Source organism: Lagopus leucura, unplaced genomic scaffold, assembly GCF_019238085.1.
Source record: "Lagopus leucura isolate 7727_CA_CO unplaced genomic scaffold, USGS_WTPT01 Super-Scaffold_100019, whole genome shotgun sequence".
NCBI lineage: Eukaryota > Metazoa > Chordata > Aves > Galliformes > Phasianidae > Lagopus > Lagopus leucura.
In genome coordinates this window covers 5,517,518-5,545,093 of record NW_024962273.1, presented here as the reverse complement: position 1 = coordinate 5,545,093, position 27,576 = coordinate 5,517,518, and the positions used below count along the sequence as shown (strand labels likewise).

The 27,576-nt window shown below is 40.8% G+C and overlaps 1 protein-coding gene across 4 annotated transcripts in view; it reads left to right on the top strand.

The window, feature by feature from the left end:
• Positions 1 to 27,576, top strand: part of THSD7B (thrombospondin type 1 domain containing 7B) — a 292,733-nt gene that overhangs the window by 252,643 nt on the left and 12,514 nt on the right. For all 4 annotated transcript variants that reach the window (XM_042877909.1, XM_042877908.1, XM_042877910.1 and 1 more), the window contains exons 17-22: positions 6,900 to 7,033; positions 7,765 to 7,918; positions 18,124 to 18,265; positions 19,614 to 19,729; positions 19,860 to 19,977; positions 25,243 to 25,388. In XM_042877909.1, coding sequence (XP_042733843.1) covers positions 6,900 to 7,033; positions 7,765 to 7,918; positions 18,124 to 18,265; positions 19,614 to 19,729; positions 19,860 to 19,977; positions 25,243 to 25,388 — 810 coding nt within the window. The remainder of the gene's footprint in view (positions 1 to 6,899; positions 7,034 to 7,764; positions 7,919 to 18,123; positions 18,266 to 19,613; positions 19,730 to 19,859; positions 19,978 to 25,242; positions 25,389 to 27,576) is intronic.

Sequence of the window (27,576 nt, the reverse complement as noted above, 5' to 3'; positions counted from 1 at the left end):
ATTCTGCCTTTTTTTTTAATCTCAGTATTATCATACAGCAGCTCAACTAATGAATATATAATTTTCTTTCCTTTCTGCTTGTCACGCCCTGCTAACATGGACATCTACAAAGGCTCAGGTTGGTGTTGCAATCTGTCTTCATCTTATCTGATTGTTCTCATTTAGTAAAAAGGGGCTTCGATGTTGTTCTGCATCAATCAGCTTTTTTCCCTTCCTCTCTTTAAAACTGGATCCAACATTATTACCACATTACAGATTCATCCACAGAGGTGCCACGTTCATTTGTTACCCCTGAAACTATCCTTCAGCTTCAGCAGAATGCGCTGTTTCAAAAACGCAGGACATTGATTTATTTATATCTACTTAAATTTGCTCTGCTTGCCTTGCTTTGTGACAGGGAGACAGCAGAAGCTGCAATACTTACAGCTTCTGGAATCAGCGAAAAAAAGCAGCACCGCTCTTACTAATGAGTTTCTGCCTTGGTTTAGACCCTTGTGTTTGACAACACAGTACAGTATCCTTTGTTAATATCTTGTTTACATTCAGTATTTTCTTGGTGTCGAAGCAATATAATTAAAACAAAAAGCAGAGCCACAGGAAGTGGCCCCTTGTATTAGCGTATGCCCCATTCCCATGTTAACATGTCAGTTCTGGAGGTACAATTCTGAGAGTAAATTGTCTTGCCTGAGTATTTCAGGTAGAAACACGCCGTGCCTGCGAGGTACCTGCAAGGTCATCCGCAGTGCTGAGCTCTGCTGCTCAGAGTCTGAGGACTTTGGGGACAGTGAAACCTCCGGTGCTCCTCGTTGTTTATCCATCCTCCCACTCTCTGCATAATTAGTCCCACAATGAATACCAACACCCGTATGTTCAGACCTGCCAGCGTTGTACAGCGTGGGGTTCAGGTGGCATCTCAGGGGTCTGGGATGTGGTTGGGGCTGGGAGCTGCCCCTCCTCACCAGGACTCTGAGGTGCTCTGAGCCTCCCAGCTTCTAGGCAGAATTAATTGAGGTGGACAACCGCTTACAGAATGTTTTCTCCTGTATTTTCTCCCATTTAATTACGCAAACTTCTTGCTTTAATCTCTGGGAAGAAGCACTCATGCTTCACAATGTTATATCCCAGTGTTCTTAGTGGCTGCAAGAAAAGTGTAAAAACACTTAGGAATAGTAAATATGAATTAATAAACCTTGCTGAGCAACTTGTTAGTTCTTTAGGTATTTGCTGTAATGATGGTGCTTCAGCAGAGCTTACTTCAATTAACTTTTTAAACAAGACATTTTCCATTCGTTACGCTTAGGAATTTGAAATACAGTAGTGTCTGTCTTTGCATATTTAATCATCCGTTAGAAGAAAATAAGTGACTTACTAGGAGGCCAGCGTTCCTACAAAAGTGTAGCAATGAACTAGATACAACAAAGGCGTGTGAAGGCCATGGTGAGGGGATGTGGAACATCCAGATGTCTTTGCAGCAAAAATGTTCTGCTGCTTTCTGAATGTCTCTCCTCTTTTATTTTGCCTCGTTTTACAGCCAGAGTTTTGCACCGCTGCTTTTTCTGATGGTTCCATCCTGAAATGTCTTTATCTGAACAGTTCAGTATCTGATTTCAAGCTGTCATCTAGTTAGTGCAAGAAATAGGGCATTTCCAGTTGCAGTCCCATGTTCCCTGGGGGCTTCCTCTCCAGCCTCTAATAGATCACTTAATTCTTCATCCTCAATTTTCTCATGTGTAAATTAGGATTAAAGTCGAGCTGTTTTGAGGGTTGGCTTATAAATGGATAATCAAGAGCTAGGGAAACTTCAGAGAACTCGTGATTGTTTTTACCCATCCTACTCACTGAAAACCCATCATTTTTTGGCACTGTTTTTGAAGGCTGTCACCATGGCCAATCATTTAAAGTAATGCTGAAGTGTCTGTTTCTGTAGGAGCTTCCAAACGTGAGCCTGGGAATACTTCTTTCTGTCTATGAGTAGCTATTGCCCTGACTTGCAATTCATGTGTTCTGCTCAGATATTAAAATAAAATCAGTCCCAACCTTTTGTCAGCTGCAAACCAACAAACCAGTTTCAGGTTTTCTACAGTCTTGCTTCAACACCAGTGGAGGTATATTGTAACCTTATGGAAGTTCTAATTGATTGCTTTTTTTCCTTACCAGAAAGGAAGTCAGAAACACTAATCCCTTTGCCTTGCATGCAAATGCAAAGCAACAGTGCTGAATTTGCTTCACAACAATTTTGGCATTTCTATAGACTGTTACAGGCACACAATTTCAGGAACTCCCATCTTTTCAGTGGATCAAACACATGCTTATCTTTGCAAACTTCTGTGCTGTAAGTTGTTCTTAAACAGTGTCTTTTGAGGTTGGTGGCTATTTGCACAGTTCAAATGCCCCAAGGCAAGCGTTCATCACTGAAACAGATGCTTTGCAAAATCCAAATTGCTTAAAAATCAATTGTTAAATGGGTTTTCATACTGATGAGCAGTTAGCGTATTTCCAACTATTGTGATCAATGCGCAAACTAGAATGAATTAAAATCAATTTCATTTTAGAGAGAACTATTTAATGTTAAAATTTTAATGAGGTCATTTCTGTGATGTAGTGTTTGTTAATGTGCAAGTACTTGTCATACTGACACACAGCTAGTTTAGTAAAGCTTTTAAATGTGTGCTTAGATCTGCCAAATCAGACATGCACTTAAGTAATTAACAAAGCAGGTACTTCATTTTGAAATCAGTTTTGAAGAATTAAGTAAAATGAACTCATTATTAGGAAATGTCTGCTGTGGATTAAATGGAACACGAAGGCAGTATTAGGCGGTACAACAGTTATTCAGGTCGTATCTGGGTGGAAAATCACCTACCTCACCGAAGAAAGACATTTGGATGAACAAGGTGGAGGCAACGTAGAGGTCAGATGTACAGGTGATTGTAATAGGGGGATGCCTCTGTGGCTGTGTTTCCCACTGTGCTCCGGATCCATGTGTGTCAGGCTGCCTGCAGGAGAAGCACTGGCTGCAGTCCAAGTGTCATCAAGTCACAGCCCTGAACTGTAAGTCGAGGAGAGTCGTTTGCACATGGTGACATCTCAGTGCTGCTGCCTCTTGAAGTTTCAATATTGAGGAAATAGAGAAATGGCCGTGCAAAAAGTATTAAAAGTGGGCAAATTGCTGGCAAGCCTCAGTAGGAGCGTTTTTAATATCTACATTTGAATTTCATTACCAAGAAGCGTCTTTCCAAACCAGAGAAAATCAACTCTCTTTTCTACATGATTTTTTTTAGCCCTCACAGGGTTTTAGTGTTATTTGTGGTGGTCTCTGTAGCTCAAAAATAGGTTGTTATTTCTGCGGTTCAGGCTGTTTCAATGTATTAGATCTAATGTAACCTTGGTATAAGGGCAGTGATGTGAAATGGACTTACGTTAGCAATGAATTTAGCCCATTTTTGTTAGAAGTGAATAGCACAGAGGTAGTCCTCAGTGTCTCAGGCAACTGCTACAGTGATCAGTTTGGTTGTTCTAATATAATAAGCAGATATTGACTTTAGTTGAGGTGAACACTGAGATTTACTGTCTTGAAAACTAAAATATTGACTGAGGGAAAACCAGAGTCAATATTTACCTTGAGGGACAATAAATCTTGATGTTCACTGGAATATGAAGTTGCTGTGATTTTCAGAAGTGTTGAACCTTGTTCTGGTTTAAGCTGGAGGTGCTCATCAGGAAAGCTACCCAAAATACAGCTAGGAATTTCTTTTAATGAATCACATCAGTTTGGCAAGTGTACTTTTTCCTGTATGTCCTTTGGGAGATCATTGTTATTACTGACCTCCATGTAAATAAATACGTTTCAGGGTGCTGTTAATTACATAAAAGTTCTGTTGTGTTTAGATGTTTGGACCTTTCATTAGAAGGCAAGGATGAGCTATTAAAAAAAAAAAAAAAAAAGATTAACAACAGATATATATAAATGCTAATTTCTGTATGTTGTGTAGGAATCCAAGATACTTTAGGAAGAACTTAGGGTTTGCATTGGAGTGAGTAAGAACTGGCTTCTTTTTTTTTTTTTTCAGAAGAAACCTACAGTGGTTTGTGTCCCAAAAAACAACTTCTATCTTTCTTGCCCTTAATTCCTTTGGACCGTGCCTATCAATTTGATTTTAGGACTCAGGTGTTAATATATCTCAGATTAGTTGTGGTTACAGAGAATGATACAGCGAGCAGTGCTGAGTTACAGAGCCCTCTGCTCATCCCTCCGTCTTGTTCTAGCTTCTGTCCTTCAGGAGATGCAGTGCAGCCATGCAGCTCTGCACCAGTGTTGGATGTTCACTGGTAAGGGATTTCTAAGTGCACTGCATAGTGGGTTTGTGTAAGTTTAGCAGCAGTGAGCGTTAAGTGGGTTGTTTTCCCAGGAGCTGTTGTGTTTGTGCTTGGGAAGAGGAGTGGTGTATCCCAGCCTGCTCTGGCTCAGGCGTGTTGGCCCGAGCCTATCAACTTGAATCCAAGAGAGGTCCACAGGAAGCATGCATAGGATCAAGGCGCATGAGGAGCAGCTGAGCTCCCTGGGTTTGTCGGGCCCAGAGAGAAGAGGCTGAGGAGCAGCTGCAGCTCTCATAGGGAGCTCTGTTCTCTGGTGTCAGCAACAGGACATCTGAGGAGGCTCAGGTGTGGGTTAGGGAAAGGTTCTGCACTGGAAGGTAGTTTGATGGGAGTCCTAACTTGAATGATGTGGATGCAAGGAGCAACTGAGCTGCAGACTGCCGTGTTGTGGGCTCTTTGGGGCCAGCACGCGAAGCAGGAGCTGCAAGGTTTGAGTTGGTCCTTTGGGCTCTGCTGATATTGTGTGGCTGGTGCTGTGTGCTGTTGTCTGTGTGCGTGCCCTGCTCAGCTCGTACAAACCTGCAGCTGTCTCCAGGGAGAGAGATGAGGCTCCCCATGCGGTCACACAGGCTTGACACGACTAGGCACCAGAATACAAATGCTATATTAACAGCTTTATTATTGCAGCCCTGCCTGCTTTCCAAGAGAGTGCATTTGAGGTATCACTTCACATCACTGTTAACTGTGTATCGTCTTTTTATTTTGCCTGTGCGTGTTTCCTCAGGTGGGTTTTAGTTCATGTGGCATCCCATCCCTTCCCAAACCCTGCTGGTTTTCTTATACAAAAATGTGCCACGAATGGCAAATGCCACACATTTTGACCATCAAAATATAAGTGTTGTAAATTCCTGATGTTAGTTCTCTACTGTCTGCAAATGGGCTGCATGGGTTTTCCATATATAACTGACTGTAAACCAGAAGGTGAGAGGTGACTGTGCTCACAAGGCGGCAGTGCCAAGCCTTTGGTCTGGGCTGGTGCAGGAGCAGCTGTAGCTCACTGCTTGCTGTGGGCTGGGTGCTGAGGTACTCATGGTGTTTGCATTCTGGTGTTGTTCACCTCCATCCCTTAGGGAAAACTCTGCTTATGCCTAAAGCACACATTTCTCACAAATATCTCCTGTAGAAAGCAGTGTTTAGTCAAACAATTCAGGCAGAGTGTAGCTGCTTTTCCCCCCATAGAGCAGAGACACTGATAAATACCCTGAGTCTCTACATCCATCTGTTGGGACTGTGCCTGCTTCTCAACACACTGCTATGGCCCCCTGTGCCTGCAGGCTGGGCTGGGAGCACAACTCCCACCCACAGGTGCTTCCTTGCTTTGCTCCTGTGTGTATCATTTCATGCTAATGAGTGTGACTGCACAGCTAATTAGTGAATAGCTGACACCTGAGACTTAGCTGTTATGCATATAGATATACCTGTGTATCTTTAGCAAGTTACCTTCTTCTCATCTGATAGGAAGTTAACGTGCCGATGAGGCACCAGTTCTCTTCTCAAGCCGATCTCCCCATCCTTCACCTGCAAAATATTGCAAATAAGATTTCATTATTGCTATAGTCATAAGCTATTATTTTAAAATGAAGCTGTAAATCAAATGTGTAGCTGAAATTCTTTATTTGAGGGGTGGGGTGGATGAGTCTACAGTTATTTTATCAGTGAGACTCGTACCGATGACAGCAGCATGGCCATGGAAATTTTCGCTTGCTGAAGAAGAAATCTTAGGTAGGCTCTGTTTTTGAGGGGCAGCAAGAGAGAATGTTGTACCTTCAGATCAGCTTCTGCAGACAGATTGGTTCAAAACAAGTAAGTTTTATTCATTACAGTAACAGAACTGTTGAAACATTCATTTGTTTAAACCTAGAAATCTGCTGAAGTACTGCTCCTCAGTGTGCTGCTTCAACCAGATTGAATGTTGAGCATCAAAAGAAATGTTTATCAAGCTTTTGTGTTATTTTTCTCAGTATTTGGTTGTATTTTTCTTTCTGCATAGATACTGTAGTTCAGGTGAATACACAGTCGTGTTTGATTGAGAGATATGTTAGAGAAAAGTCACTAGCATTTATGGTTTTGTGTATAAAGATGAAATTTGTAGGTTGTGTTAAATTACTTACCGGGATATGCTAGAAGCACAGGCAAATGTGTGCAGATTTTAAACATGTACCTTTTGAAACATGAAAATGATGCGGTGCATATGGTCCCAGTGAATGACATGATAGATTATAGTAAGAGCAGTCTGAGCAAATGAAATTGTAATGGAATTCCTGCTCTGGCTTTAGAGAATAACTTATTTATCCTGCATCCTAAGATGCTGCATGCATACTACAGTTTATCATATACTTAGAAATCCCCTGGCAAGTCAATAATGAATAAATGAACTTAAAGATATGATAACACTTAGAGCATAAGGAGCAGAAGATAGGATGTTTTTCAGTCTACTCTTTTGTTGTTTTGGCTGAGGTGTTTCTGCAGAGATGCTGACCCGGATAGTTCAAATGAATAGTTTTGATTCTTTTTTCTGGCAGGTGTATGAAGCAGTCCCATGCTACACTGAGTGCAATCAGTATTCTTGGGTAGTCGAACCGTGGTCTCCGTGCAAAATCAACAGTGAACAAAATTCCCTCCACTGTGGAGAAGGAATACAAACGAGGAAAGTCAGGTGCGTGAAGACAAAAGCACAATTGCAAATTATAAAGAGCTCAAACATGCTTGCATAAAGCTGAAACAACTGGCTAAGTGACAGTGAGTATGTTGTTAAGTCCAAAGTATTTCAGATGAAAAGAAACGTGCGTGTCTGTATGATGATTAACAGGGAAAGCACTGAGAGATGAAGCCTTGTGTTATGATTAAGATTTCTTTCATGAAGAAGGCATGATGTTTAAATTAGAATTCTTTAACCTAAATGCCATACAGGTACAGCACACTCCTGACCTGCACAGCCTCCATATTCTCGTTGCTAACGTATTCCCTAAGTAATAGCACAGTGTTAACTGGAGTGGTGTTCATTATCAGTAAGTATTCATTCCCTAGGCTTGGCAAATACTGTGATTTCTAAATGTGAGGATGTTACTAATGGGAGTACAAAGGTTTGTTCTTTCTGGTTGTCATTTTCTCTTCATTCATGTGTCTTCCAATCAAAGTTAAAAGCTCCTTGTATGAAGCTTTAAATATTTATTTACAGTATTTATTGAAACCTGAATCACAGAAGCCCATCATGTGCATAGCATTTCAATTTGGCTTGTTAACACCATTAATTCATCACTTTGACTTAATGCGTACAGCTTTGTGTTACATACAGTGTCCTATCTGGAGTTGTGCAGACCTGCTGACATCCGTCACTTCTGTAATAAGCTGATTAAACTCAAACAAAAATTTATGTTTTCTGTGTAGGTGTGTAAGTACTACAGAAGACCATGGAGGGGAAACTGTACCCAATACCCTGTGCAATAAGGCTGAAATCCCAAGTGAAATTCGGAAGTGCAGCTTGTACTGCCCCAATGAGTGTGCAGTGTCTGACTGGGGACCATGGAGCACGTGTCCGCAGGTAGGTTTTCCTGGCTGAGGTTCCAGTGGAAAGTTCCTCATGTTGTATTGTTTGTCCTTCAACCGTTGTGTGAAATAATTAATTTCTAACAACAAAGTAAATACATTTTCATGGATCCTACTGCCTACGTGGTTGAATCTGGAGATTTCTTTATTTCTACAGAGACTGAGCTCTGGAAAATTACTTAGTAAAACACATAGGTATGTCTGTGACAATTCAATCCACCTTTTCACAGATGAGGATCCAAACAAGCACAGCAGGTGACAGGATCGGCATTGTGTTGTGGTTAAGTGTCTGTTTGTGTCCCCCTACTCAGGGGAGCGCTCTGTGTGTGGTGCATATCTCTCATGGTTAGGGGTGGTGGCACTCCTCCAGACAGATCTTAGGCTGGAGGGAATTACAGCTCTCTCTTCTCAAAAAGACAGTATTTCTGTCTAGCATCTCCTCCTCCAAAAACCCTGAAGGAAGATTTGAGGCAGTAGTAACAAGGGTACAGCAGCAAGATGTGTGAACAGTTTGTTATGTCACAAAATACTCTAAGCTCTCTGAATTATGCAACCGCTGCCAAATGCTCTCTGTTGTTTGTTAGTTTTTTAACAGTCCAAGATGGAAAGAAGCTGCAAATTTTGCCCTGTGAAAACTCTCTGGCCTCAAGGCATGCGATTTGAAAGCTATCGTTTCTCTCTGGTTAGTGTTGAAATAGGTGCTAGGTTAATTCTAAGCGGTTTTGTGACATACTTAAGTGGCAGAAATATTCACTGCCCTTACGTTAACAAGGCCATTATCAAAAGTCCGAGTGGTTATTGGACAGATACTTGTAGTACTGCTGACATAGGTAATTTCCTCCTGTAATATTTTGTGTGGGCTATCGATATATTCAGTAAGAACATGTCAAATGAAAGCTTGCGTTTCATTTCCTGTGTTCACCTCCTCCTGAGCAGATCAGCTTCGATTAAGTAGAATTCGCTTGCAACCGATACAGATCCTTTCAAAGTCCCACCCTGGTTGGGCTGTTTCTTTGCCATTAAGTTGTTTTCAGAAATAGATTTTCTTCACTTCAGCTTGCAGTAACTAATGCAGCTTCTCAAAGCCGTTGGGTATTTTTCAGTCACATTAGTGAGTTGGTTATGAAGGACTGCTTGAGGCATCCTAATATCCTTAAGACACCCTGAGTTTTTGGTGGAAGACTCCTTTACTGCAATGATGAAGTCTCTACAGCTCACAGAAGCACAAAGGGATGACCACAACAAGCCTGATGGGATGACACTCCATCAGGTGACATAACTTTTGGTGCTTCCAGGCTCATGTGCCACAGTCCTCATTTCTCCTTGTACATCGTTCTGCCATGGGAGATGTTAATTCATAAATATGAGGGTGTCTGCCTGCCAATGCAATTAACTGAACAATATGCTTTCACAAGCTGTTCTGCAATGCTTTGTTGTGAAACAGAGATGACTGTGTGTGGAGAGAGCATGTGTTTAAATAGTTCTGTCCAGATACAAAGCAGTAAACAGCTTGAAGTTTTATAGACAAATAAAACCCTCCCTTTGAAGAGTTTACAGCAGCACTGTCTCACTTTTATAGCTACACAGGCTGTTTGTGTTCCTTTGGTTTTAAGAGGGCCACACAGCACAGTTCCTCCCAGACTGCAGATGCTTAATAACTCTAAGGCAAGCACTGGATTTGCTATACGTGCAGAATGACCCTTCTGTGAAAATGGTGTTTATTCATTCTGTACATGGGGCAGGGATTGAGGGTAACTGAATGGCCAGGAGTGAGGCAATGCCAGCACAAGGATGATTAAAGCAACCTTCAGCCTCCTTAGTTGTCACAGGGAAAAGGTGGCAGCCAAGAATGGCCATGCACTGGTGAACATAGTGAATGGAGTTACAAAGGCAATGGAGTCAATGGAGTTTCTCATTTCATCTTTAAGAGAAGATCTACGTACAGTCAGTTGGATAACTCCATTATAGCTGGGAGGTTGGATTTGGGTCTTGCATGGAGGCACTGCAAAAAACCACCCAAATATAAAAGTTTGCACCTGGAGCCAAACATCATTTTGGTCAAACCTGTTGTGCCTCCAGTCTGCATCAAGTCTCTTGCCATGGAGTGGCACATCAATAAGTTGGTCTATGTAAAGCCTCTAGCTCATTAGGATTGCCTGTTCAGTTTTTTTGAGGGAATTTTACTCAGTAAGTGATAAACACCTGCATGATTTCCAGCTCCCCTCATGCTGCAAGTAAATGCCCATCCTCAGAGAATGTGCAAAACACTTTTTGTATATTCACTGAAAATACATTTCCTAAGTATGGCTCCCCAGGTAACTTAAAACTTTTGAAGGATCACATCATGCTTAAACAGAAAAGACAAACCATACAGCCTTGTTACTTTTCTTTCGAACACATTTACATTTCATTACAAAATAGTTGGCGTTATGTTAGACCTAGAACTCTTGTGAGGCATCTGCCAAAGAGCATTCTGGGAAATCCTCCTGTATCTCTGGCCGTGTTTGGCTTACAGGAGATAAAGAGGATTTATGAAACTTGACAAATTCCAGTTTGTAAGAAATGAGCAACTCCAATTTCAGCATCATCTTTGACTGAGTAGCTCTTTGGTTCAAGATATTTACCTAAGATTTGGTCACGTGAGAATTCTTTTCCAGTCACTTTGGTGCTCTGCTCCAATTTTATAGTGTTGATAATAAATTCATTCTGATAGCGGAATAACTAAGCTTTATCAGCCAAATATAAAAAGGCCTTTTAGATTATCCGGTTTACCCTTTGTCAATATGTCATTGTATACCCTGGATACTTTCTGGGGTACTACTTCATTACTTCTGTTTTATGTTGTAGCAGTACTCTTCCCATGTGGATTTTTTACTTTTAAGATGGTAAATGATCTTGAATCATATTGAAATCAATGAGTCATAAAGGTGGTGACTGCTTTGTCAATAGGAAGTATTTTCTTCAATACTTCTTTCTACAAAAGCATTCAGCTGTGGTTGTATTCCTTTTGGTTTCTTGATTCCTTTTTAGTATTACTCTTTGTAGGGGCATTTTTCTTAGTTCAAGGCGCTGCCACCATTCCTTTATGTAGATTTTTCAATTGAATTGCAATTTTTGCATCTTGATTATGCTGCTATTTAACATCGCTACACAAATTTCCTCTAATGGCACTTTGCTGTGACCCAGAAATGCAACTGTCTGAAATGTAATACCTCAAGATTACTTTTGAGGTTCTGTCTCTTTGCTGGATTCAAGAAACTCATAATTACTGATTTAAAGCTTCTCTTTTACTCTCACATTCTCTATTGTAAGAAGAAATTCAAAATGGTTTTCTCTCTGATTGAAGACTATTTTTTGGCTCATAAAGTTTTCTTCTTTGTCGCTAAGTAACACCCATGTAAGTTAAATATCAAGGCTTTAAAGCCATTAAAATAACAGTTTGAAGCTTGCTAGTTAGTTAGAAAAAAAAATCATGAGCAAATTAGATTGACTTGCATTTTGCTTCAGAGATTTCATATTCATTCCGGCTACAATAGCGTGTTTAGTCAGACATCATCACTTGATTGCTCAAAGACCCAGCTAAACAATCTGGAAGCTGAAATCCTATCATCTCTGTTAAATATTCAGTGATCGAATAACAGGCACTACCTGCAGTGTCTTGACTTTGTCTTCATCTGACTTGGAAATATAATTAATTGTCTTCAATTGAATTCATCAAAGCACTCTTAAAATGAGTTAATATGTGAGTTGTGCTACAAGTCCCTGAAATAATTACCTCAATTTTTTTTTTTTGTTAGCTGTGTGCTACCTTGTGGATAGCAGTCACAGCCCTACTGTCAGATCTGAGTGGCCTTCATGTTTGCCTCATCTGTTGGTTTTCCTAGCAGCAAATTCTAAGAGGTCTGAAATTAGTTAATTAGAGGGGGTTACATGTCAAGCGAATGAGAGCAGCTGTCCCTATTTCAGTGAGCATTTTCCTCCTGGATCAATAGCCATTTACAGTGCTCAGGACTTGTAACAACTGATTTATTATTCTCCTGAATCTGTGAGGTGTGTGCAGTATTCAGATAACTGCTTGTACTAAAAGTGGCAGCAGGCAATACAGCTGACTCACAGGTTTCACAGTGACTTTCATCTCAGGTGTGAGTCTGAGTTGTTATGGTTTGGAAGTGCTTTCCCCCTAAGCCAATTGGAAAAGAAATCGAGGACTCATTTGTAGGTTTTGCGGTTCATTGCACGCATTACTGGATCTTCATCTCAACTGGTAACTTCACATGTAAGCTTGACAGAGGACCTGAGTATTATGAGTATTGGGCTGAAGAATGAAGATTGAATAGAGTTTAATTTCTAGACTAGGGGATAATTCAGTTAAGTCAAGAATAAGAATCATGCTGGCCTAATGCTTTCCTGGATCAACATACACTGTTCTTTGTCTGTAGGTATGACCTGATTTTTTTTGAGATGGTTTTATCAAAAAGTTAGTGATTTATATATATATTTTAGATTTGTTGGTTTGTTTTATTCACCTTTATTAAAAATGTTTATAAAATAAATAACAGTTATGTAAGTATGCAAGTGAGTTTCAGAACTTAGATACATCTCAAAAAGGAAGTCTACATAAGTACATTTTCATTTTAAAGGACTGCTCGTGTTACTGTAAGGGGATTGTTAAATTGTTCTGAAACATCCACGTCTGCATGAACAATACAGTGGTTCATTGCAGTGTTAAAAATAGTTAAACCTTGTTGCTGCCAACGCATTTGCCTTAGTTTGAGGTTGCATGTTTCCTTATGAATAGACTTTTAAATATAACGTGGCCAGCTATTTATAGAGCAGCGTGCTTAATACAAGCCATTTGATAAATAAAGCAGCTTAAAGGGCTTTCTGTTACTGTGTTACAACCTTTATGCTGAACAATTATGATGCATGTGAAAGCCTAGATCAGTGGACAGCTTTTTAAATCCACCACAAAGAAAGTCTGATAGAATATATTAATGTGCAACGTTAACAACCCTTCCTCAAGGACTTAGATTTCATAACCTTATGAAACCTTTATTTTATTTTGCATCCTTTTCTTCCAGAGCAAACTTTCTATACTTCGTCTGTTCTGTTATTGTCTGGACCAAAGGCTGGGTACATTCTTTGTGTATGTTTATATCCCTCACTTTTCATATTAGCTTAAAATAGTGTCAAGTGGTCATGCTAGAAAAATGTGACTGGCTAAAAGAAATACTAAAAAATGCAGTAGATATAATGCCAAGAATTCCTCTGTAGAATCAAGAAGATGGCTTTTATAGTTTCTCAAGTGAATAGTCCTTTAGGAAAGACACCAATTCATTCCTCTCTTAACGTGATATTTATCTTCCAGTGCCTCAGGATGTTTTCTTTTTGTTATCATATATATAATCTTGTCTGTAGATGCTGGGCTCAAACTCAGCTTTTTCACAATTGATAGAAAAGAATAATGAAAACAGTGAGATTTAATGCAGTAAAGTAGGGGACAGTCGAGTTATGCATGTAAAGAAACTTACTGTCAGTGTATGATGTCCTTATGCTCTAAGATATGCTGTATGATTTGTAAGATATGAATTGTGACTTGAGTTACATGCCCATTATTATTACCATCTAGAAATTAATTCCATGTCTACCAGTTATATCAAAGGAAGTATGTGCCTGAATTGCACACTCCATTGCTTACAGTCATCGAGGAGGAGTCTGGAATAAAACCAACAACCAACACTGTCTGTAAAGCTAAGTGCCAAAATTAGTTGGCACTTAACCTTGAAGGTACATAAAGTTACAACATCTGTACCTTCTGCTTTCATGCATCATAGCATTTCTTGTTTTCTCTCTTATATTTATTGCCAGTCAACATCCATATTCATCCTCCTTCTTTGATCCAGAAATCTCTAACCTGTACAGGCAGAAATCTATAGCCTGGGTGGTGCAGAAAGTAGATTTTCCCTGAATAAAGATAGAAATTAGACAAAGGTTTTCCACTGGCCAAGCAGATAGTAAGCTCTCATGATTCTCAGGTAGAAGCAAGACTAAGTTGTCCTTCGTTGTAGACCCAACCCTCTGGAGGAGCAGAGTCTTGGTTTCCTGTGGTCTGGCATCTCTCCAGAGCTGTTCTCATTGCAGTTTGCTGGAGGTGTCTTTGGAGTCAAGACCCAGCCCTTTACACTCAAGCCAGAGGCAGAATTTGAGCCCACTTTCTTGTCTCATTTCATATACCTGAGCTGTGTGCAAGAGCTGGACCCCATCACAGATCAGTGAGATCCATACAAGCATGGCATGGAGGGCTTCAGCTTCTGCATTGCACTCAGTTTGGCCATCTTCTAGCTCTGACACAGTCTAAATCTACCTTCATAAATCAGTCTAAATCTGTCACCTTGACTTTCAGGGTAGAAAGATTTCTATAATGCCCAATTTAAGCTAGTTGTTACATGCCAAATCCTCCCACAGGCATAAAAATAAATAGCATGACTGTAAGGAGATGATCTAAAAAAAAACAAGTCAAAATTTAATTCCCACAACAGCATACTGTAATTGTACATACCTGCCTGTCTCTGAACAGTGATGCTGACTGCACCTTTTCTTCTTTCATTTTCCTTTTGCTGTATATACTGCACTGGCTGATGCTGAGCACAAACCCAACTACTTATAAGAGGGAATGTCCAACTTTATGTAAAATTAATAATGAAAAGCTAAATCTACAGTCAGTAAAAATAGTATTTATTAGTGGAATGACTTGAAGTAAAATTATGCCTTTTAAAGTACCACACTGTTTAATGGAAAGAGAGGAATTGGAAATGAAAGTGCTTAGAAAAGGGCTGATGCGCTTTCTGTTTATTAAAAAAAATAAAGTGGATTCATATATGCTTGTGAGAATAAACTTGGTTTCCTAGTGGGATAAGAAATCTATCCTTTTCCAGTTTAAAACCTTTACCCCTTTTCTTTTCTCTATGTGCTCTTGTAAGAAATCCCTTCCCAACTTTTGGGCAGGCCTCCTTTAGGTAATGGAAGGCTGCAGTGAGGATTCCCTGGAGCCTTCTCTTCTCCAGGCTGAACAAGGCAATCTGTTTCAACTTTTCTTCATGGGAGAGGTGCTCCAGCCCTCTGAGTGTCTTTGTGGCCTCCTCTGAACCTGCTCCAATAGTTCCACGTCACTCATGCTGGAAGCCCAAGGTCTGGACATGGTACTCCAGATACTTACAGGGGCAAACTAGAGAGGAATTTCCTCCCTTGCCCTGCTGGCCACCCACCCCTTTTTTGATGCAGCCCAGCATACAGTTGGCTTTCTGAGCTGCAAACACACGTTGCTGGCTCATGTTGAATTTTTCATCAACCAGCACTTCCAAATCCTTCTCCTCAGGACAAGAAGTTAGGTAGTGCCAGCCCCAGTACCAACACCTGAGAAGCACCACTCACTGATGGAATGGCACCTGTACTGTTTCATATGGAATATTATTTTTGAGTAGTCAGGTTGACTGTCCTTTTCTACATCTGTGAGAATACTCAGAATCAAGCCCTTCTGTAGTCTTGCCCAGATCTTGGTTAGCTCTGTAACAGTTCCTCCTGCCTAGCAGCTGATGTGTTTCTTTATTTCTTGTTAATGCTCTCAGTATTTCCTCACAAGAAACAATCTCTCTTCTTCAACTTTCGCTGTTTACATCCTCTAACTACTTCGGGTTTCCAAACCCATTCCTTATTCTTTGCCATATAGTAAGTATTTTATTTTTCCAGCCTGGGATTTTTGTGGAGTCCTGCAGGAGTTGTGCACCCAACCCTATTGAGATTCCACAGTGGTTGGATGCTCGGCTCCCTCTTGCTCCTTTGAAAATTCCAGCTTTCATCTTTTTCTTTGCTAGCCATTCCCTCCTGCCGCTTATTCAGTTCCATATATATTTGGTTCAATTTTTTACATAGTTAACTTGAAAGAGTAAGGCCAGAAAATCAATTATAAAACTAAATTGACTTCTCAATTGACGTAAAGAGAAACTCAACAAATAATATTACAGGATATTAGTTACAGTTTGCAGACTTTGAATTTTTGCATGTTTCCCATGTCCTCGGCTTGATTAAATGAACACTTTTGCGACAGAGATTCTTTATTATTCAGAACAGGTAAAAGTGAGTTGCTTATCGTATCAACCCTGGCTCCTCAACAAGGTGGCTCATCAGTGCAGTGAGAATGCCAGCTTCAGATCTGCAGTAAACTCCTCATTTGTTTAGATCCTGGCAAATGTGAGATATATCTCAACCTGTTGGAGTCGGGGCTGTTTCACTGTTCCACTAAAAGGACATCCGAGAGGGAAAATTGCCTGGCTAGCCAGGACTGCTGGGTGGCTGCAACAGCATGAATACCACACAGTGCTGAACTGCATCAAGGCCCTGTAATTGTGCACAGCAGGATGCGTGCTAGACAATACTGTTTTATTAAAAGCAGTTACGTATCTACAAATTATGCGTATTGTCTGCCTACAGGTGGGTTGTTTTTGGAAAGGGAGCAAAGGCAGGTATTTTGGAGCTGGCACAAACTGAACTTCTTTCCCAGTGTTGGTTGATTTGTTTCTTTTCCTTTGGTAAAAATGCAGAAGAAAATTAATTAGCAGTAGCTACAGAAATACCTGCTTTGATTTTTTTTTGTTTCTTTTAAATGGCCAAGTTACTTAAGCTATTACTGTGAGGATGAGCAGACTGGTTGTGGAGAAGGCCATAAACTATTGGTAAACAGCACAGGTTTAATTTTCAGACAATTGAGAACAATTAGTTGTTTTAGATGAGCGTGGATATTCAAATAAGATTACCGTTTAAAATGGTTTGACAAGATGTATGTCAACAAACAGAACATAACATAATTTCCTTCATGTAATATAAGCATTAAGGGACACACACCTTGACAACTGTTTTAAAAGCAGACCAGAACTTTTCCTGTTTGTTCTGATATTTATTCTGTTTTGTTAATGCTATCATCTGTGCTACTAATCCAGTTTACAGCAGTCTGACATTTTATGCTGCAGTGCCATGACATCTCTGTTTAATATTCACAGTACAGGAATTATCCATACTTTCACCCATGCAGTGTTCAGTGTTTGACAGCACTTAGTAGCATGATAATAAGCCTGTGGCTTTAAGCTGTTAGTTTTTTATTTTATTTTATTTAGAAAACTCTACAGAAAAATCATGTTTTAAATTCTCAATCACTTATGAAAATATTTTTCTACATGTTTTGTTTTCTTCATTTTCTTGCTGTTCCAGAGCAATCTTTGGTCCTAATGAGAGACTGTTAGGAATTAAATAGGTCATCTTGTTCAGTAAATGCCTCTGGATAATAGAGATTTATTTAATTGGGATTCATTTCCATTAGGTTTGCTGGGACCACTCTCACTTGCCCGCTTTGTGGGACTGTGGAAGAGCTCTGCTGAGGCTCAGTGGGCCAGAGCCCTCGGGGCTGGTGTTCTATCCCAGCCTTACAGCTAAAAAGGCCATTATATACTTCCATAATCACCCTAGCTTCAGAATAAGCCTATTTATACTTTTTTATGAGATCATTTAATGAGACAAAACAGCTGTCTGTAGTGCTTTTAACCACCAATTAGCCCTGATCGCTGCCACAGCCATTTAATTTTCAGCACTGTGACTCCATCCTCCCCAGGCAGTGTGATGTGGGCACGACAACTAAGCTGGGCACACGGCAGTGACACAGCCCTCTCTGGTCCAAACCAGAAGTCATGTGTGGGCAGAAGTGGGTGGCACCTCTGTGTAAACTGAGAAGAGGTTATGTCCTTACGTCCCTCATGTTCTGGAGGGTGGATAGTGAGCAGGTGCTGTCCTCACCACAGAAGGGATGTTGTAAGACTGGAAGCACTTGGTCACTGTTGCTAAGAGCACAACTGAAATGGAAACCAGAAGTAGGGATGGAAGGCTGGTGAGAGCAAACATCTGCAGTGCCTGTGATGCACAAGGACAAATGAAAATAGACTTCACTTGTCTCATGCTCATGTGACTATGTGAACAAGCAGAATCCTGGGTTATAACCAGCCTGACGTCAGCATATCATGTCACAGGCTGTAAAAAGTCACCCCATCTTGTCAGCACAACTCTCTCTCAGCACTGTGGGTGTGCTTGTGACAGCCCCAGCGCCATGTCTGTGTATTCATCGGGGTCTCTTGTGCTGTCCATCACTTCTGTATGCAGGTGTGTGATCCAAGTACTGTGCAAACCCGATCTCGGCAAGTGCTAAGATCTCCTGTCAGTAGAAAGCCCTGTCCTGAAGATTCACAAATGAAACCGTGTATTCTTAACCAAAACTGCTTCCAGTATCAATACAATCTAACAGGTAGGTATAATTTTCCATTCTATTCTTTCCAGGAAGGGACACAAATTACAGTGCACTTTAAACTGATGTTCTGCTTTCCTAATTATCTTTATGTAAAAGACCCAGGTCCTTAAAGGCTTTCTCCAGTTGTATTGTTAGTTATGTTTGCTTGTTGTGTTGGTTTCAGCCTTGTCATTACAAGGCTTACTTGCAGACATCACTAATTTCACTAACACTAATTACATGCCTACATTTCTACAGGTTAATGGATAAATGTAGGATTTTAGCAGTTATCATTGTGTGTGTGCTGGAAATAGAACAAGTCAAATGGGATCTCTTTGTTTGTTTGGGCATCAGCAGAACTGTGTGCAAAGCTCCAGTTACAAGAGAATGTAACATGTATGATTCCAGGGAAGGCAATAATACCCAGCGGAAGTCTGATCTGGAGGTGATACAGCTTATCTGGGTGGGCATAGGATATTGAAAGCAAAATACATTGTTTTGGCCTTAGTCAGGAGCAATTAGATCTGTTTCATATGAACTAGCAAAAAGAAAAAGTGCGAGCCCTTTTGTTTTGACTAACTCAGATCACTGAGAAAGATACTAAGAAGAGATCTGAGATGAACTTGTAGACTGGTGGGGAGGAGAGCAGAGCTGCAGAAACTGTTACACCTGAATACAAACTGAGCCCGAGAAATACAGACAGAATGATGATGAAACCTTTTTTTAGCACTGTATTTCAGAAATGAAGAACAGTTATGCATTGATGTTTATCAAAGGTGGAAGACAAAGTAATATGTTTTTCTGCTGGTACGCTTCCTATTTCTCGCTGGTGTATGGAAATTTTAGTTGTGCGTGTTATGTTTTTTGTTTATTTTAAGTGGTGTTTTATGGCTTATTTTGCTTTGCTTGCATACTGCTCCTCATAATTTTGGACGAACAATATGATAGGAATTCTCTCCTCCTAGTAATGCCTGTTTTAGTTCACGAGTACTTGAGCTCTATTTGAAATAATGGGAAGCTTTGCTTTGAGACATAAAACGGATGAAATTATAGTTGCTTTTCAGAAACTTCCACAGCTACTTTATCAAAGTGAAGCTTTCCTTCTGACAATGCAGCCCTGCAAACACACCAACTGGGTTTAATTGATACGCTTTATCAGCATTTAACAGTTTTCTGTGCACCGTGGTGTACTGGTTTTGTTCAGGATTATCTGTGTGCGGAAGCTCTGAGCTTCAAATCTGAGCCTCGCTTTTACTGAAGAGCAACTTCCTTTTGTGTGCTTTCTTCTTGGGGTCGATACGAGCTAACATGGTGAAGTGTAACTCGATGGCGAGTTACAGCAGAGTGCTGTGTCTTGTGCCTGCAGCCTGGAGCACGTGCCAGCTCAACGGGAACGCGACGTGCGGGCGAGGAGTTCGGAAGCGGCTCCTGAGCTGCGTGCGCAGCGATGGGGAGACGGTCAGTGCACGGCACTGCGAGCAGGTGAAGAGAGAAGCCGCGCGCCGCGGAGAGACGGGCAAACATTAATTGAATTCTCCTAATTTTCTGCCCCTCAGCAGCATGATGTCGCCCTGGTTATGGCTTACGTGTGCATTTTGTTGCTCGCCGACAGCGTCGCCTGGAGAAGCCGGTGGAGACGAGCAGCGAGTGCGTGGTGCAGTGCGTGGTGGACTGCCGGCTATCAGCGTGGTCGGCCTGGTCGCAGTGCTCCCAGACGTGTGGCTCCGGTGGTGAGTGCCCTCCTGGCCTTCCCCTTCTACCACACATCATAGAAATTCAACATTTGACGTGCTTCAGGCAGCCCGTAGGGGTTATGGAGATGTAACAGGCTGTTTTCAAAGGAAACAAGTAGAGAGATGCCGGAAGGTGGGACCTGACTTGGTGGGCACGGTGGTGATGGGTTGACAGTTGGACTAGATGACCTTAGTGGTCTTTTTCAGCCTCCATGATTATTTTGTTATTTAATTTAAACTTTTAGAATTCAGCCATAGGAAACACTAACTCCTCCCAGATAAAGTGAGTGCTAGGAAGTTACAGGATTCCTGATAACGAGATATAAAAAGCTTTTCATATTACTTTTAGCTACATAGTGAAATCAATTTGAAGAAAAAAACAGTAAGAATATTGTTCTTGAGTTACTATATGCTGCTGTATCCATCCTGTGACCAGCCCCCTTTGTGTTTGTATGACTCCAGTAACTTCAGCAAAGTTTTATGTAGTCCATACTGCTCACCTGAGTAGAAAAAGCAAGAGGATTAGGGCCTTCCTTACTTCTGTATGAGTTAAACAAAACTTTCAGTGTTGATACGAGGAAATGCATTGAAGATTGTATTCCAAATACGCTCATGATATTATTTCCCAGGCTTGTAGATTGCATCAGACATACAGGAAATATTTAAACCAATTTCACTGAAGGTCAAAAAGAAAAAAGTTTGTAACTTCCATTAAATGATCTCTTCAGATTGATTTCAGAAATCAAAACATGTTACAGAAGAAGCTTAATATTTGGATGAGTGACGTTCTTTCTTTGCTGAGATTTTAGCCCTGTTGTAAAACAGTGCTCTCTTAACATAAATGAATAATTCATAGATAGTATTTTAAAATCTAGGAATACTATTCATTCCAAAGTTTATTTTTCCTTCAAAATCCATTTTGGAGGGTTAATGCTCATGTTGCTGAATGGACTTAAGAATGTTTTTGGAGTGTTCAATCACTCACTGAAATAAATAGTGCAAAAGCAAGTTGTAACTTCCTTATGGCTTTTAGCATGATTAATGGAGCAGTTTGTCCTGTGTAATGCCTGAAGGTGTTTTTCTCTTGAGCACTCAGACTGCACAGTCTGCACAGAGATGTGCTACTACAAATAGAGGCATACCTCGTATTCCTGATCCTGAAATGCTCATCCAAATCCTAAAGGCTAGTTAAAGAATTGATGGTTGGTAATGCATTTAAGGAGCAAATAATTGCATTGTGTCCTAAGCCAAAGCTGGGCATCTGCAGGGACTGAGCCAACTGAAGTCTTCAGTGCCCTGCAGAAGTGGAGCTCTTCTGTGAGTTCCTTGCTGGGGGTGTCAAGCCACATTAAAGATAATTAAACCACATAGTCAAACACGAGCTTAGTTCAGTCTGGGTCATCTTCTGCTTCACAGACAAGATAAGTGTTATACAGTGAGTAGAAAACTAATTAGAGCAGATCAGGCTGTACACATGTATGATTCAAAAGCTGAAGGTTACTGTTCTGTGAAAGTACAGACAGTAAACATCTCTGAAACCTACCTTGAATTCTGATACGAAACATAGGAGATGGAGGTGCCTTTTCACCAGTCCTGTAGCTTGGCCTCTTGTGTGTTTCCAGCAGCAGAAACCTTCCCTTCAGCTTCTTCTTTATCTTCCGGTTGGCTATAAATACTACTAATGGTAGTATCAATAGAGAAGTCATTATCGATGTACCCCCTCACAGGTGGTACTTCACAGATGAGTATCATGCAGCTTTCCTTCCCAAATGTTGACAGGCTGCAATACTGCACCATGAGTTTCTCTTTGGCATTTGTGAGAATAGGATTAAGCCTCAAATTAGACACAGGAAACCAAAGAATGATAGCAAACAAGCTGTGGGAATATGGAGTAGTAAACACTGATTCTGCTTCCCTTTGCCAAACAAATAATTGCCCACTTTTTGATAAAGCCAATAACTGTAGGACTTAAATGCACACTTGTCAGAAATAATTCACAGCAAATCAGCTGTATGTGCTGTTACTGGCTCTGCTCTTCTCCTGTTCACTCAGAAAAACATTCTGCTTTTCTGGCTTTCTTGGAGAGCATGTAAAGGGTCCTCTAAAGTACCAGAAACAATTTCAAAGGGAAAAATAATTTAAATATCATTCAGATCAAAATTTAGTGTTGCTAGATGTATGCTTTCACATGTTTCTTAACTCAAGCAAGGCTGCTAACGTTTTCATTCTGTCCTTTTCTTCCAGTAACTTGGTTTGCTGTGGTATATTTTAATGGATGGTGCCTTTTTCTTGCCCAGGTTTTATTTTATGGAACAATGCATTCAAACACGATGCGGTACTGCTGTGTATGTGGCTCTGACATCTAACATGGTTCTGGTACACAGCAGCCGAAGGCGAATATATTGATTTTTATAAATGATGATGAGTAAAATAGATCTCTTCTCTGCCTGCACTGAGCCTGCGGAGACGTGTAGCACATTTTGCTTGTTGCAGCTGTGGTTCTGTGCAGCATCTGCTCTGGATGCTGGCTGGGGCCTGAGATTGACTTTGTGTTACATAGCAGGGCTTCCTCGTGCCAGTTGCTGCACTGTTACAGAAAGGTGTATAGTCCTGGTTAATGCATGGTGCTCCTAGGATTAAAGCTACTAGCAACATATTGGAAAAAGATGTTTCCCTGCAGGATGTATTTCCTTTATTGAGGCAAGTGAATGCCGGGGAAGTTGTACTTTTCTAAGTAAGTATTTTCCAGTCTGGTATAATTTCTCTCCTACAGCTGTGTTAAATAGTATAAAAGCAACTAAACCTATGCCTTGTCACATAGGAAAGTGACCTTGTCAGATAAATGGTGGGACTTAACCTGAGTTACCCAGGGTTTAACACACACTGCTGTGTAAACATCCCCAAGTAATTATTTCTTATTTTCAATTTTCAGCACCCATTTAATGCTGTAGAGCAGAGGAGACAGACCTGTGGCTAATTCATTGCAAAATTAAGGAAAAAATCATCAGGAAATTAAAGAGCTAGGATTGCTTTTCTATCCTGGAGTTTGTGTTGGAAGCAAATGAATTTAGATGCGTGGAGTTTCTGTTCTGCATAGACAGTAAAAAAGAAGGTATTTAGAGAGAAAAGACAGGTGGAGTTTTTCTGCTCCTTGAGCGGCAATGGAGCACCTAGATAATGTTTATAGAGTGAGGAAATAAACCACAGAGCTTTAAGAGATCCACTGCAGTGATTGCACCCAAGAGACATTTCAACAGAAGTTCTTAGGCAAAATTTCTTTCATGATTTTTTCACGGTATGGGAAGGAAGAGATAGGAGAAATGAGGCAAACACCATATGACCATTGTGAATGCAGTGATTTTAAATGGTTTGGATAACCCACTGTGGGGAAATAAGATGTAAATAAAAACATAATGGTTGTTAGTTCCTCTTTAAAGGAAAATCGGGATTTTTACCCTGTGATCTTCCCATTTACAGTTTGTTAGAAAGTTGTTAAGCGGAGAGTATAAAAGGAAATTACGTCTTTAATTAAAATAGCTTGATGAATACTTCAGGGTTTTGAGCCCCTCCACATGAGCTCAGATCTTTAACTCGGAGCTATGGCTGCCACTTTCCAGCTCATGCCTGTGGGGCTCAGCAGTGAACTGCTTGCCCCAGGCATCCCCTGTGCTGTCTCCTGCAAACCCCACAGCTGCAGCTTTCCTGCTTTCTCTAAGAACCTTTTCCATTGCTAACCAGTTCCTAGAGCTCACAGAGCTACGTGCTAACATTCAGCCTAATTTTATGAGCTGCACATCGCTGCTGGTTGCAGCATCCCTGAATGTGCTAGAGGCTGGTTCGCAGAACTTCCCATTCTGGAGTAAGCAGCATCACGTCCCTTGGTCTTCTCTCATTCTCCTGCTTACAGGTACCTTGGTATTTGAGTTCCATTGCTGCAACCCTCTCTTTCCATGTGCTAGCAGCAGAATGGTTGCTCTCCTGGTGCACCTTACCTTTTTTCTGTTCTCAGCTAGGAGGGTTTCTTCCACCTCCTAATGTATCTAATTCTACAATGGCTGGATGCACAGTCATGTGGATAAGAGCTTTTATCATCACTTCTGTTACAAACTTCCTCAGTCCAGAGGATTAGAACTCGAAAAGGAAAAAGTCTTAAAATTGGTTTAAATGGGTTTAAAAATGGAATTCAGTGGGTAAGAGCGAGGGAATAGCATTGGACAGGTAAGAAAACTCACTGAGATGTGTCAGTAGCATTTTCAGGTGAGTGTGCTTTTAATTTTCACTTGCCAGATTTTTTTTGGGAAGCCCTACTTGCAGAGACATTCATGATGGCAGTACCCAAGATGGTAACTAAATGGCTGAAATACAAATGGGAATACTTCACTGCAAAGCCTGCTCTCTTTCCTGGTCAGGGAGTTAGCAATTATGGCTTGCACCTGTTTTGCATGGGTGTGCTCTTATTACTGAATCCTTTTCCCTATTTTTAACTGTTTCTCAAATCCCCGTCTGTTGAGAGGCGAGGCAGAAGATTTATCCACACCACAATGTTATGCCTTCCATTGCATAAGGGCTTTTTTCCAGTTTTCTTTTTAATTGGAGCCAGGATTCTAATTGAATCATTTTGAGTGAAAACATTCCTGGATAGAAATGGACAGCAAAAGAAAAGGAAATGGAATTGCTGTAACTTTAATGAGTGCATTCAGTTTTATTATTTCAAAAGTAGTAACATAATTGCTTTTTCCATTCAGTAGCTGAAGAAGTTTTCACCAATAATAAATAGGATTTTAATGGAAATGGCAGAAGTGGTTATGGACGGTAATAGCCATTAGGGTGTTCGCAGTTTTCAAATTAGATGCACATAATTGGTCATAAAAGGAAGATTTCATTTGTTAAAAATCTCTAGAAACATATTGAATGGACAGGGGTAGAAGTGATGCTTCCGTAGGAATTATTTTCCTGTCGTATTTAACGATCAGGATTTAGTCAAGTGTTTAACTGTGTTGCATAAACAAATAACGTATTTGGGAAACATACAAAACTGTGTTTAAACACAACTGTGCTCAGAAATATCAGCAACTGCATCGCGCGGCAGAAGATCAGTAATTGCATCCATATCAGCCGAATAGTCTTCCCCAATAATTGCTTTATTATTTTTTTGTTTGTTTGTTTTGAAAAAGAGCATTTTTATTGATGGAAGATGAGCTTGTAACCATGCTGACCCCAGATCCATTCCTTCCTGCTGACTGCCATCTCTTCTCTCCGCAGGCCAGATGGTGCGCGGGCGCACCGTGCTGCTGAAGGCTGCGGCCGAGGGCCGGCCCTGCCCAGCACAGCTCAGCCAGCACCGCAGCTGCCCGGTGAAGCCCTGCTACAGCTGGCATCTCGGGCCCTGGTCACCCTGCAGACTCCAGGTACGGCTCACAGCCACCTTGGGGTAACCATAGATCTTCCTTGTTGAGAGGGAGGTGTTTCTTTTCCAGTTGCTGGAGACGCAGGGGAAATTCAGGCATGTAAACCTGTGCGCGTGGTCTCTCAGCTGGCAGCAGCGATTTATAGCAATATAGGTTCACGTAGTGTGAGCTTATAGATGTATTAAAGAAGATTTATGGAGTGAATGTGCTTGAGCAAGCATAGTTGTGGTGACCTATAATTTAGTTATATAAAGTGACTCTAACGAGAAAATAGCTTTGTCTCTTCTTCTAAGAACAATATAGGAGGTTTTTTAGGTTTTTTCCTGCAATAGTGTTCCTGCAAGGATTGTGGGCTCCTTCTTGCTCTTTTTAACAGCTGGAGGATGGCTGGAGTCAATGTGGGCTCTGCCCTCCACACTGCAGTCGTTCTCCCACTGCCATTGGCCACTGTCAGCCTTGAATTGATATTTTTTCCCCCTGCGCTTTTTCTTCTCTCCTTAGCTGTTACTTGACGTCTTCTGTATTCAAATAGATTAGTTGGTAACTAATGGGCAGCTTGTGTGAGTTTCTCAGACACGATGAAGCCTGCTTGGGCTGCTGAGAGCCCTGTTTGCTGTGGTTCAGGTGGAGAAATGCTCCTTCTCATCCTGAGGCACAGGACCTACGCACAGGCCCCTGCTTGATTTTCCATATTGCCAAATGTAGGAAATGGATGACCAAAGTGGAAGTGAACACACATTATTTGTGTTTTCTGATCTGCCCTTTAGTGCAGCATGCATGACTTGAATGCTTGTTCTATTTCTGGCTGCAGCTGATGGACCAATAGCAAACGCCAGAATTTACATGGCTTTTTGGAGATGAAATTTGGAGTATTACAGAGTATTGGACAGCTCAGGATCACAGAACCAGAAATACATTTTAGGGTCACCTTTCTTCTTCATTCCTGTGCTTAACAGCTCGTTGCAGATAAGGATGTGAATTCAGCCTTTGTATGTGCTGCACTCAGTATTTATTTATGTATAACATCTTTAGCTGATATTTTGTCCAGCAGAGGTAAGCAAATTCTGCTAAGCATTAGGGATGAGCGATTCAAGCAGAGGAGCTAACATAGCTGATAAAAGAATTAGTAGAGAAGCTGAATTAAGGCCCCACATATTCTAGAAAAATAACACATCATGCAGATTAAAAGTGTGTACATCCAGAACCACGCTATATTTCAGCTCAGAGCAAGTAATCACAGCCTTTGCTTAGCCAGATATCATCCTGCACTTGCAGTGAGATAGAGCTTGCTTCTCTCCTTAAATTACTGTGTTGTAGTTTCTCCCCCCTTTGCTTTGTTTAGGAGAGGAGCCATTTTTTTCCATGTTTAGTTCTCTTTAATGAGGTGCTTAGGAATTAAATGTAGTTCATAAATACAAGGTGATTTATTCCTGTGCTTTTCTGGAAAAGAAGCTTAAGTGTACTTTCCAAAGAAAGCTTTCAGAAGTCGTGTTTTCAAGGATGCTTTGTAGAAGAACGTAAATACATCCCATGGTAAGACCAAAATGCATGTCGTGAAATTGTCCTCCTGGAGTAATGTGAACAGGACGACTCATTATAAGGCTGAAGTATTTCTTCCTTGTTTTATGAGATAACTGAGACTGCATTTCTTAATTGTAGAAGGACTATTTTATGCTAAATTGACTTTGTGTGAATAATTAGAGGTGTGTGTGTGTTCAGGAGTACAGCCTGCTAAGTGTTTTGTAGTGCTTGCTTTCACAGTCTGTAAATCAGTGCACTGTTCCCCAGGCAATTCCCCATGCCACGAGCACCCCTCCTGTAGGTGTGGGCATTTCTGCTGCATTCAGAGGGATGTGGAACTCAGAAAATGGGCAGTACACATCATCATAAAGGGTTGCATTACATCAGTCTTTTTCCCATGGGAGCTGAAGTGTTTAACATTGATTAGTAAAAAAAATAATAATTAGAAAATAGAAATTAGTAGTGGGTGACAGTGTTCATAATTTTTTCATTAAAGGAGTGCAAGCCAAGTAGCTGGATATTATCAAGAATTAGCTGCCTAACGTTGATAAGAAGACCAAGAACCCTGTTTCTAATTTAAAGTGTTTTAAAAGATGGTTCCTTAACTGTACTCAGACAATGGTTTCTCAGTAAGGAAAACTTTTACCTGATGAGATGCTCATCAACC